Consider the following 13,646-nt stretch of genomic DNA (forward strand, 5'->3'; position numbering starts at 1 on the left):
AATTACTCTCGCTGTCACGTGCAAGTCACGAGGGTGATAATAGTAGCAATATAGCTCGTATCGGTCATAGAGGCCAAGGATGACCAAAGTTTTCAAGAACCTTTGGGCTGAGTGTCACTAGGCCTACAAGTGGAGATGCTTAGTTCAATGAGGTAGTTAATTGCCACATGTCTAGTTCTTGGGATAGCACTACGGATGTAGAATTCAAATATAATTGGAGTCAAGATTCAAGTGGGAATAGTTGGTATACAAAAGGGCGCATAGAATTAAAGGAATGGTATTAAATTGTGCGAGCATTTTCGACAAATTAGAAAACAACAAGATGTGGATAAGGCAGTTAAGAAGGAAGCAAAGAACGTGGGAGAAACTAAAATTGACTCTCAAGGAAGGATTAACCGATTGATAGTTACTAGGTTGCCCTATAAACACCGCAAGCCACCCAACGAGGAACATCCCCTCCCTGGCAAAACAACACAACAATTGCATTTATTTTATCTTTACTTTATCGTAATTTCCAGACATGTATCTACCTCCGATCTAATATCATTGATTAGATTCCAATGCTATGCCATAAACCCAAAGTCATCAATTAGATTACAGCATTGTATCTCCTATCCATGAGCATTGCTATTGATTAAATTCCAGCTCTACACCTAAACAAGTTGTGCTGTTGATTTAATTCCAACATAGTTTAGGTCCTGAAATATAAGTCACAACAAACTGTGTTCAAGCTGTATCGTTGATTAGATTTCGGCATAATCTGGTCCCATAAGTTGTTAGTCATCGAGTCATCTTCAGTATTGGTCATAAGGGTTGTAATGTACAGATTGGCAATAATATTTACATCTGCAATTGACATTTTCTGCTCAAATTTAGTAAGAACCTGAATGTCCTCTAACAATACTGAAACACACCATTTGGTGAAAGATTTTTCGTTATAGGAACGAAAACCGGCGAAACAACAAAGACTCAAATTTTAGTAAGAACCAAATGAAAAATGATATAAAGAAAAATCTTAATTAAAAAGAGAGAGAAAGAAGGAAAAAAACTTTTCTTTCCTCTACAAGGCCAGTTCCATTCTTTCCATCTAGCTGAAACACTTTGTTTACTCACCATTTGTCCAGCCCGAAAGATTTTTCGTAGAGAATCAAGATAGGTGAAACAATTATAGATGTGGAAACCGGCTAAACAAAAAGAGTTGAAGAAATTGATAACTCATGGATAATGAGTTTCATCAACGGTGGAGATCATACAGATGTCAAAGACACGGATTACCAAAGTCTCAAGATTGCTGAGTCTCAAGATTCTGCGGATTACCAAAGTCTCAAGATTGCTGTTCTGTTTTGCTTAGCTGTAAAGTTTGTTAGCGAAAGTTAGTTAGTTTGTTTTCTAGTTGGCTGCATAAGCTCGGTTGATTGGAGAACATCTTCTTTTGTTCAATTGAATGAGTCATTCTTCATCTTCATCTTCCGTATTCTTGATTCTATAAGTTCTCAAATGAAGATGATGATATAAAGAAAAGATCTGAATTATTAGTTCAATCCAAAAAGCAAAGACAATCTCATATACAACTTAAAGAAATGGAAGGATAAAAACCTCTGGATTTTTCTTTGGCCCCCCAGCGTTCTCAAGGACAAAAAGATCAACAATATAGACAAAGAAATGCGGATCTAATCAAGGGGACCCTATGCCGATTATTCCAGGTTCCTTCTTTGACATTCTTTCCATCAAATATCAAACACGGACATGATGAGCGTTTTGACAACTCTTTACAAAGATTAACAGCATTACACATTGTACCCGGCATCATGATTGGAGATGGATCATGCTTTGTTTACTTTACCACTCAATGATGTACGATTGTTCGAAATAAAGAAGAATCTCCTTTCAGTTTCTAAACAGATGACTATCCTTGCTCATTTGTTTTTGACAAAAATGGTGTTTATGTTAAGGACAACTATACCAAAGTGACGGTGAAGCTCGGAAGGAAAATTAGGGACTTTATCAAGTGGATACACAAACCACGAAGCCTTTTTTCACTCGTGAGACAAAGAACTGTAGATGAAGACATATGGCATCAAAGGTTGGCTCACACAAATTTTCAAATAGTGAAACATCTGCAGCATCAGAAGCGTATTCACTACAATACAACAACCAAGAATATATGCAGCAATTGTCAAATAGCTAAAAGTACAGCTTTATCTTTCCCTTTGTCAGACTCTACTTCAAGTGTTCCTCTAGAAAAGATACTGTTTGTGACATTTGGGGACCTTCACCAAGAAGCTCTTTTCAAAAGTTCAAATACTATGTGGTCTTTGTTGATAATTTTTCACGACATAGCTGGCTCTATCCAATGAAGTTGAAATCGAGTTCTATGAGATATTTGTCAAATTCCAGAAACTAGTTGAAAGACAACATAATCATCAAATCAAAGCTTTCCGAGTGATGGAGGAGGAGAGTTTATAAGTACCAGATTTCAACATCATTTAAAGAACTATGGCATAAAAAGCTCATATCCCGTCCTCACACACCGTAACAGAATGGAATCTCGAAAGAAAACATCGACACATAGTTGAGCTTGGTCTAGCTATGTTATATCACTCTAAAGTTCCACCGAGGTTTTGGGTAGATGCTTTTGCAACAAACTAACTACATTGTGAAAGAGACTACCTACATCGAAACTAAAGATGGACACACCTTATAACAAAATTCATCATACTCAGCCAAGATATGAACATCTAAGGGTGTTTGGATGTGCTTGTTATCCGTGCTTAAGACCATATGCAAAACATAAATTTGATCCCCATCTCTTACCCGTATATTTCTGGGATATAGTGAACAGCACAAGGGGTATCGTTGTCTTGTACCTACTGATAATCGGGTGTATATCAGTAGACATGTTGTCTTTGATGAGACTTTTTTCCCTTTCTCAAAGAAGTTGGTCAGTGAGTATAGACAGTATACACCTTTATACAAGCAATGGGTTGAAGGAGTTAGTCTACTCGAGTCTCCAAATACCGACTCAACGAGATAGTAGACTTCTTCACCAAACGGCTAAATTTCAGTACCATCCTACTTTGGAAGATCACAGTCATTACTCATATAATGAACATATGCCACAAAATACTTCTTTCACACAAAGACAGAATGGTTACACACCGTAAGAGCAACCGATTACTTACCTCAATAGAGGTCTTGCCTACTAACAGTACTTCTGATCAAGAACAACATAGTTCAAGCTCTTCTTCTTCACAAGACACTGGTTCAAGCTCTTCTTCTTCACAAGACACTGCTGTGGTTCATCATATGCAGACTCGCCTGAAGTCAGGTATTACTAAACCAAATCCAAAGTATGCCTGTTTAGCTGAATATCAAGTTCCCATGGAACCAAGATCTATTAAATCAGCATTAGCTGATAAAGGATGGTATAGAGCAATGCAAGAAGAAATGGATGCTCTATATGAAAATCAAACCTGGATATTAGTCCCTAGAACTGATCAGATGAATGTGATAGGTTGTAAGTGGGTTTTTAAGACCAAACTAGCACCTGATGGCAGCCTTGATAGACTAAAGGCTCGTCTAGTAGCCAAAGGGTTTCATCAAGAGGCAGGACTTGATTTCACTGAAACATTCAGTCCTGTTATAAAACATACAACTATCCGTATAGTACTGTCTGTAGCCTTGATGAAAAGATGGCCAATACATCAACTTGATGTTAAAAATGCATTCCTCCATGGTGACTTGAATGAAACTGTTTTCATGGATCAACCACCTGGATTCATACATCATCAGAAATCTAAATATGTTTGTCTTCTCAAAAAGTCCTTGTATGGCCTTCGACAAGCACCAAGAGCCTGGTTTGATAAATTCAGTAAGTTTCTCCTTGAAACTGGTTTCTTCTGCAGCACAGCTGATCCTTCTCTGTTTGTGCTTCATACTGATTCTCATACAGTTTTATTATTACTCTATGTCGATGACATCATTCTAACTGGTAGCTCACCTCAGCTCTTAACCTCCTTGATTCAGAACCTCAGTCTCCAATTTCATATGAAGGATCTTGGGTATCTTCATTATTTTTTTAGGAATTGAAGCTTTGATTTCCACTTTGTTCGTGAAAAAGGTTTCTTCGGGTCTATCCATGTTCAACATGTTCCAGTCACCTTGATTAAGAATGATATCTTCACCAAGTCCCTCTCACGAGTAGCTCATATTACTCTTCGCACCAAATTGGGAATGGGATACTTACCCCTTCTCAATTTGAGGGGGATGTTAAATATAAAAGGACCAGATTAATGTTGCTAAAGGAAAAGAAAGAACACAAAGACAGAAAAGGAGCGGATGATCAACGGTGAGATGATCAACCGTGATAAAGACAAATGGATCAACATCAATGAAGAATTCGAGATAAAGAGTGACACGGATCGAGTCATCGGATCGCCAAGTCATAATAGATCTAAACTAACTCGTTATTCAGCTGAAAGAAAGAAAACAGAGGGAAATACGATTAGTTAGATTCTGTTTTTCCTTTTTTGAGCTGTATTCTGTTTTCTCCGTTTTTCCTTTAAGTAGTCTTTTGATTCATTGATGGAAAGACCATGAAGAAAGAGAAGATAGAAAGAGAAAGAGGGATGAGAGCAATCGGCCATGGATGCTCGCACTGAATTCATCAGTTGAGACAGAGGATTGAAATTCAACGTCGCCACGTGCGTGGTGTCTCCTTCCTCGTTCAGCGGGCTCGCCGAGGGCCAGACAAACGCCGGCTTGAAAGGTGGGACGTGCGGCACTTCCACTGACCCGGAAAGGATTTGCACGATGGTGGGCGTGTTGGGCCTCTCGGCAGCAATCGGGTGCGAGCAAGCCAGCCCGAGGAGCAGCAGCCGCCGGGCCTCTTCCACCGCGTAGTCCCTGCCCAGGCGCCCGTCCACCGCCTCCAGGATCCGCCCGTCGCGGTGGAGCGACCACACCCAGTCCGCCAGGAACTGGAACCCGTCGAACCCGGCCCTCCTCCACGGGCGCTGGCCGCACACCACCTCGAGGATGACTGCGCCGAAGCCGAAGATGTCGGACTCCCGGGTGGCCTTGCCGGTGTGGAGGCACTCGGGGGCGATGTAGCCGATCGTCCCCGGGACGCCCTCGAGCTCGGCGTAGGAGTTTTTCTCGTTGTCGATGGCGCGGGCGAGGCCGAAGTCGCCGAGGCGGGCGTTGAAGTTGGAGTCGAGCATGATGTTGCTGGCCTTGAGGTCGCGGTGGAGGACCTTCTGGTCGAACTCGTCGTGGAGGTAGTGGAGTGCGGAGGCGACGCCGGCAACGATCTTCAAGCGGTGACTCCACTCTAGCGTCGTCTCTCCGGGCCACAGAAGATGTGCCCGTCGAGGCTCCCGTTCGGCATGTAGTCGTAGACCAGGAGCAGCATCCCGTTCTGGTGACACCACCCTGTCGGAAAAAAAAAAAAAACAAAATGAATTTTCTTCTTCTTTTTTCGCAATAAATTTACGTGAATTAAAAATGACGTCATAAATGGCGCGGGCGTCAAAACTCCCATCAATCCCAAAAAAAAAAAAAAGACAATAATTATTTTATTTTATTGCACGCTCAGCATGCGCTGAGAGTCGCGGCCGGTCTTGACGCGTTTGGGGCTGGGTCCAATCACAAGTTGACAGATTTTGCCAATTTAATAAAAAAGATAATCATCTTCATATTCATCAGACGGTGATAAATGTATATACAATTAATTTTTTTAAAATGCAAATCCAGGAGGAGTTTCTCTTCGTGAAGAAAAACAAGGGGATTTTTGGCAGCGCGGCGTGGGGCCCGGCAGCCATCCGATTTGGGTTCCGCTTGACCGGTCAAACCCTCCTTTTAATGATAGAATCTTTGGACCGGCGGCAAAGCTAAGCCAGCACGTTTTTCGCTTCGAGTTCGGTGGGCCATTTTCACAAAATTTACTTTTTTTTTTTTCTGAATTTCATTTAGCACATCTGGACATTATCCGAGCAAAAAAATAAAAAATGAGATGATGATTTCTCGAGATGACGTCAATTCATGTGGCCTGGACCGACACATTTTTTTAATGTGCATTCACCACAAGATTTCGACAATGTTTAAAAATGCGGTTGATTTTATCAAGCCTTTCATCTCATTTCGGAAAGGAGTAGACTTGGACAATTTTTTTTCTTTTTAAGATAATGTTTGACTTTTATTTAGTAGGTTCCAAAGTCTCGAATTGGAGTGCAATTTCATTTTAAAATAAATAAATAAATTGAAAAAAAAATTAAAACAAAAAAAGGTGGTGAGAGGGTGGACCAAGAATGGATTTCAAGAGTCAACTTATATGGGAGGCTCTTCAGGATATTTGCTTCATAATTACTCAATCGCTAAAATTTTAATTTCCCAAAAAAAAAATATTTTTAATTATATAAATAGATAATTAATAATTAATTGTTCCTACCCACTATCAAACCGATGACCCTTTCCAATTCAAAGTTAATAAAATTACCAAGAAGTCGTATGGGGACATCATCTACTTCATAGGTCCACATGGTAACACTTCTACTTTGAAAAACAGTTTTTTTTTAGAAATAGTTTTTTTTCTATTTCTATTCGGGGAACAATTTATGAGTAAAATAACGCATTTGGTAACTACACAAAATTTATATTCTTGAAATAGAAAAAAAATGCGTTTGATACGATTTATAAATTTTTGTATTTATTCGTTTTTTTTCTTCTTGCTCGTGGACCGCCGACCACCGCTTCTTGCTCGCGCCCGCTACCACACAATTGCTGCCCATAGCCTACCAGCCGCTATCGGCAGTGACGATAAGCGGCCGGCGATCAAGCAGCAACAACGGCGGTCATTGGCAATCATCGAGCAACGGGTAGCCAATGGGCTGTGGGCAATGGTGAGCGGCGAGGACGACGGTTGCCGGGTCAACGGTCAGCCAAAGGTGGCCAACGGTTGGCAAGTAGCCGGCGATGGCCGCAACAAGGAAGAAGAACAAAAGAAATATAAAAGAAAAAAATTAGCTTATTTCTAAAAATTGTTATCGGGAATAAGAAGTTACTTTCTTTGTTTCTTGTTTTTGTTCCAAATTCATTATCCGGCTACTTTTTTATTCCTCGGGATAAAAAAATAAATTAGCGTTACCAAATGGATTTCTATTCTTTTTTTTTTCGAGGAACAAAAGAAAAATTGGAAGAAACAAAAACGTTACCATTGGGACATCATCAAGCAACCGAAATCTGACCATTCCAAGGGAAAAAATAAATGAATTTCACGAAAAATAGAAAAGCGAACAAGATTGAATATTTTTAAAAAAAAAAATTTAACGCGTGCCCCGTCAACTTTCAGTAAAAGAAGACATCGAAATTTTTTTTAAAAAAAAAAAAAAGGAATAAAAAAGAATTAACAAATGAGAAATTTTAATGGGAATTTGAACTCACCAAGCAAGGGGACGAGATGACGGTGGCGCAGGCGGTTGATGATGGTGAGCTCGGCCAAGAAGTCGTCCTTGCTCTTCAGCTGGTCCCTTGAGAACTTCTTCACCGCCACCTGCCGGTTCTCCGCCGTCAGCACCCCCTTGTATACCACCCCGAACCCTCCCTGCCCTAGCTTGTTCCCCTCGTCGAAATTCTCCGTCGCCCTCTTCAGATCCCTGAACTTGAACTCCCTCGGCATCCCCGGCAAGCTCTTCAGCGTCCCTACTATGTTCGGGTCGCGCGCCGCCGCCCTCCGCAGCCACGCCCAGATGCCCAGGGCGGCCGCCCCGGCCAGCCCCAACGCCGCCGCCGGGATCCCAACAGCTAGCCCGATCACCAGCCCCGCCGGCGTGCCCTTCCGTAACTCCTCCAGCGTGCCCTTCGGTAGCTCCTCCACCGTCATGTTCCAACTTAGCACACAGTTGAGCTCCAGGTTGTCCCCGGTCGACGCGGCGAACCCGAAGTAGGAATTCTGGTTCACCACCTTGCTCATGTCGAGGTTTGCCGTCATGATTGGGGACGCCGGCTTGGGCTTCGTCGGGGTGGACCCATCCTCGTCGATCATGTAGACCTCCATGAGATTCTGGCCACCATCGTATTCGATCCACACGTGGAAGAATATGGTGCTGTTCGGAGCGAGGTCGAAGCCATGGTCCGCCAGCGGGATGGTCTGGTTGGACACGACCGAGTTGATGTCGAGGCCAATGTGGTTCGCGTCCGGGTCATAGTCCTGTTTGAAGGTGTCGAACTCGACGGCCAGGAGGTGGTTGCTGGCGTGGCCGTCGGTGGTGGCGTTGGTGAGCCCGAGGTAGCCTCCGAAGCTCCCCGCCGGGAGGTTCTGGTCCGGCGCGACGATGAAGGCCAGGCCCTCGCCAGGGGTACCGTTCTTGATCGGGGAGATGTTGATGACGAAGGAGGTGTTGAAGGAGGCGACCTTGGTGGGGGCTTCAGGGGGGCCGTCCCAGAGCTTGAAGCCCTGCTTGTAGAGGATCCTGCCGGATTGGTTCGTGAGGATGACGTTGCCTATGGAGTCGGGGGTGACCTGAAGGGCATTTTTGTTGATGACAGCCGGACCGATGGCGGCCAAGGTGTCGTAGTCGGTGGAGGGATTGAAGGTGCCGAACTGGAAACCCAGCGCTTCGACGGGCTGTAATGGGGAGAAGAGATGTAGGAGGAGGAGGAGGAGGAGGAGGAGAGAGAGGGAGGTGGGGTTCGCCGGGAGAGGCGCTAGAGCTCGGCCCATTTCATGGAAGCTTGATGATTCAAGAAGACGATGAAAAAGGAGGAGGAAGGAGGAGATGGAGAACCTGTGGTGGCCTCATTTCCGTTTTACTTTAAACATGTCACAAAGAGCCCAGGGACAAAAAATAAATTACTTTTAAATGGGTTTAGGGTCTGTTACCCTCATAATTGAATTAAACTTGATTAAATCAAAGTACGTGCATAACTGTCCCAAAAATAATTTTAAAATATAAGACGTTGTCGAAAGACATACCTATCTCTTATTAGATTTAATATTGGACAAATTAGCATTTTTTATACCCCGTCCCTATCTTCCATCACACCGTTGAGATGAACTTGACCGGGCATGCCAAATTGAGCATGGGATGAGCACAAAATCAAAATTAGAAAGGGAAAAATGAAATCACCAATGTACCCTTTCGTTGTTTGTCTTCAGGGGAGATGGTCAAGCAGACGTGCGTCATTCTTATACTTGACTGGGAGGATGTGTATCATAAGTTCGTAACTGCGCTTTCCTCCTCGTGGAGTCATCTCCTCTTCAAGCCCCCATGAACGGTCAAATTTCTCTACTCTTTTTTTTTTTTTTTTTTTTTGGTAAGGCAAATTTCTATACTCTTTTAGAGCTGAAGTTTCCATTTTTGGTCCGATTTGGAAGGTGTTCGATGGACACGGTTTCGTGACATTAATGATGAAATGAAAAGATTGATGATGCTCACATGTCCACCTAATAATCAGACAGAAATGTTGGTTCCTGGAGGAATATCAATCAGTTTATGCACTTAAACGAGGAAGCTTGAGGAAACTGAATAGGCTATTTCCCAATTGAAGCTTCGGGAGATGAGATCAGAAGGAATTTTAGAACAGTGAGCAAGTCTGACTTTGTAAAAGTCAAAGATTTATAGTTCAGAGCGTACGGGAAGCTTCCCTTACATTGCAGAGTTCCTGAAATAGCAAGAAATGAAAGAATTCCAACTGGTTTCAAGAAATTGACCGAAAGGCAAATGCTTTAACTCTAAACCTTCGTCTCTAGATCCGATCCAAATCAACATAGCAAAATGTCCATCCAATTCATACAGCTTGACGGCCCAAAGGAAGGAAATTCTTGACATTTTTAGGCCGAAAAAAAATAGTTTCGGTATAAATTTTCTTGTCACGGCGTCTCCTGGTTTAGTCCCAAATTTACCAACTCTGCAGAGATGAAAACCAATCCAAGAAAACAAAGAGTAAAATAATGATCCGAGACTCAGAGGAACATATCCAACCATGGCAAAGAAAACGTGACGAGACTGTGTAAGACTTTCATGAGCCTGTTTACACAGTAAGAGAAGTGCTGATGGCAAGGAGAATGTTCAAAGCTGTTTACACGTATCGTCCAAGATTCAAGATGCCCATGTCAGGGCTGAGGTAAACACAGAAGATGGATCTCTAAAATTATAATAGTCGACCATCAGCCAAGCAGAAGATTTTCGATTACTACATGCGAAACAGAGGAAGTTTCTTGTTTATTTAACCTCTGGAGAACCTTCTGATGCGAACTATATGATGATCGTTATCCTAAGCCAAGATCAAATCGAAGTATTAGCACATCTTTATTGCCCTAAAGGAGTCGCTTCTTCTGGTGAGAGATGATGGTCCTCTTCTTTCCTCTACCAAATCTCGCACGTCAACACCCTCGATTCAGTTCCACAGATCTGCACATATCTTCAATAGCTGTGTCGACATCTAAGACGACCCGATTGCGAAATCCTGAGTACGTTGGCCTTGAATTGAAGACCTTGATGAGGGAAATTTCAACCGAAATCACGGTTAAAAACATTATCTTTGTTGTCTTCCTTGGTTTATGTTTATTGAGGTTCCAGAATTAACACCAGATGACAGCAACAATTACTATTGATTCTTGACTTGGGGGCATCGGCAAACTTTTGTCTGGTCTCTATGTATTCTTGGTTTTCAACATCTGCTGCTTGTTTGGCCTTTTACGTGATAATTATTATGAAATTTCTTAAATAATGTCTCGAACTTGAGTCCGCTGTACAAAATCTGACCCAAGTTGTATCGTAAGAAGGAAAGCAAAATTCCTGTGGAGTCCTTTGTGTTGAAATATGAGCCGAATCAATAAAAGAACTACTGATACAAAAAAAGAAAAGGACCAATTTTTAATTGTTATTAACAGGTGGCAAACTTTGTTGATATCAATAATTTGGTCAAAATAGTTCAAATCTTAAAGAATCTACAACAACCCACTGAATTCTTCATATCGATGAAAGCTTCACCAGCCAACAAGGCTATTGCCGATTTTACTAAGCTTTGCAGTGATGATGAATCGACACAAGAACATAAACGCAGGATTTTGTAGGATTTTTATAACTTCCTGATGAGTATACCGCGAAGGATTGTCACTATATTGGTGTGATTTTGGGGTTTGAAAAATACTTGAACAATTGAGTAATTGTATAGTAGATTCTCTGTAGCTACTTCTCTCTGTAAAGTAAATACTGACATTCGGACGAAATCATGTATATTTCTATTTTATTTTTTTATCATTTCTCATCGATTTTTCTAGTAATTTTTTCATCCAAGTTAAGTTTTGAATTGCAAAACTTAACTCGGTTAGTTTCTGCTTTATTTTACAATATAATGTGTGTTTTAACGAAATTCTTACTATTTATGATGTGAGCACCATGAAAGAGTGAATAAATCATCGAATCAACCGTGGAAGAAGCCATCACATTGTATGCGCTAGTGATCCAATTAAAACCAACGCTCGAATTGCAGCGAATAGAGGGAAGTGCATCAACCATAATCATCCGATTTATCAAGAAAGCAACTATAGAAATTTTGTAAAGCGAAAATAAACTAAAAAAGAGTGCTGGATATATAAATCCTTAATTTTAAGTATAGAAAAGTCTAAAATACTAAAAAAAAATGACAGCGAAATGTAATTTGGCAAGAAATGGAAAATTAGGTGATGAATGTGACTGAGTTTCTTCTTGCATCATCGGTGATGACACTACAAAGGCCGTGAAATAGAAGATAAAATTGCAAGACAAATTCCGAGAAAGAAGTGATTGAGAATTTCGCTGCATGTTGTCTTTGGAAAACCACAGAGAGTAATTGTCACGCCCCGAACCCCGAGCGCGCGCACATCCCACTACGGTCGATCAAAAATGCGACATCTCAGGATATGTCGCCGACCCATTCATTTCTTTACGCATGCAGAAGCGAAACAAATCCCCTGACAACATTTAACTTGGGATAGAAAAGCAGGCAATCAATCACAATACCAAACACTCATTTACAAACACAAAGGGTTTAAATACAACCTTGGACTTTCTACAAAATAGATCAGCTCGACAAAAGGGGACTATCCTACGGGCTACTAGCGGGACACGCTCTCCAACCCTTATGACTTCACCTCTGCAACTCCTCAAGGCCAATCAAAGCTATCTGGCCGCTCCGTCCACCAGGGACCTGAAATTTTAATCCCACAACCGGGATGAGACGATGTCTCAGCAAGTTCAACCCCCTAAACCCCTATTAGAAAGAAAATACGCCCCGGGTGGCCTAGCCACATCACACAGAAGACTTACCTCGCCTCAGCCTTCATCTGCAGGTTAGCACAATTTATATAATACAACCACGTACAATTATGATAACCAAACAACCATGGCACAATCACATTATCAAACCATTCAACCACTTGGATCGTCTCAGCGATCAATCGACTCGGCCGATTACATGTCATTCTAGCAAATCAATCATTGCTCTCAACTACGGCCCTACTCGGCAAATTTAAATCAGTGGCATCACGGCCCCACTCGGCACGACCTGTAATCAGGTGGTAATTCACGGCCTCATCGGACACGACCTCTTGTAGGTGGTTTTTCACGGCCTCATCGGGCACGACCTTTCCAAGGTGGTTTATCACGGCCTCTCTGGGCACGACCTCTCATAGGTGGTTTATCACGGCCTCTCTGGGCACGACCTTTCATAGGTGGTTTATCACGGCCTCTCTGGGCACGACCTTTCATAGGTGGTTTATCACGGCCTCTCTGGGCACGACCTTTCATAGGTGGTTTATCACGGCCTCTCTGAGCACGACCTCTAATAGGTGGTATTTCACGGCCTCATTGGGCACGACCTTTTGTAGGTGGTTTATCACGGCCTCATCAGGCACGACCTTTCCAAGGTGGTATTTCACGGCCTCACTGGGCACGACCTCTAGTAGGTGGTCAATCACGGCCAATCTCCCATCAATTTCTACACTTAGGATTTCATAAATAATCCCTATAAATCACAATCACACTCAATTCATCACAACCAATCATCAATTTCAAATTCTAAATGCCTGACAACGATCGGCACGAAATTCTGAGCAAATAAGGTCCCAATGAAAATTTTCGAATTTAATAAATAATTAAATTTATTCCGAAAATAATTAAATAATAATATCCATAGTTTTCGAAATCCACACTCAATTTATAATATCCAATCATCAATTTCAAAATCCGAATGTACCGTAGCGACCGGCCACGAAATTACGAGAATTTAGGGTCCCGACCAAAATTTTCGAATTTAATAAATAATTAAATTTATTCCGAAAATAATTAAATAATAATATTTTAATAATTTCGAATAATAATATATTATTAAATTATTTAATGATTTCGGGATATTTAAATAAATCAAAAGTAAATTCCTTTATGACACATCAATGTTTATATTAATATAAACACCCACTTAACTTTAAATTAAACACAATTTAAGTTAATCAAGCACATTAAGATAATCTACACTTAAATAAATTAAACTAACCACCTAATAACACTTAACATAAACTAAACACACCTAAAGCATCATTAACCCTCTAAGCGAGGTTTAGTGAGTTAAACTCACCGGATTAGCAAACCGAGCGGACCAAAACGACG

General features: G+C 41.5%; 1 protein-coding gene across 1 annotated transcript; it reads right to left on the reverse strand.

Moving 5' to 3' along the window:
• Positions 1-3,202: 3,202 nt before the first annotated feature.
• LOC104430597 (probable L-type lectin-domain containing receptor kinase S.5) lies at positions 3,203-8,768 on the reverse strand. Its single transcript, XM_039302574.1, is given in 4 exon segments — positions 3,203-3,318; positions 4,595-5,344; positions 5,347-5,433; positions 7,441-8,768. Coding segments are annotated over 4 exon segments (2,232 nt in total). The 5' UTR covers positions 8,720-8,768.
• Positions 8,769-13,646: the final 4,878 nt, after the last annotated feature.

This window comes from Eucalyptus grandis, chromosome 9 (assembly GCF_016545825.1).
Source record: "Eucalyptus grandis isolate ANBG69807.140 chromosome 9, ASM1654582v1, whole genome shotgun sequence".
NCBI lineage: Eukaryota > Viridiplantae > Streptophyta > Magnoliopsida > Myrtales > Myrtaceae > Eucalyptus > Eucalyptus grandis.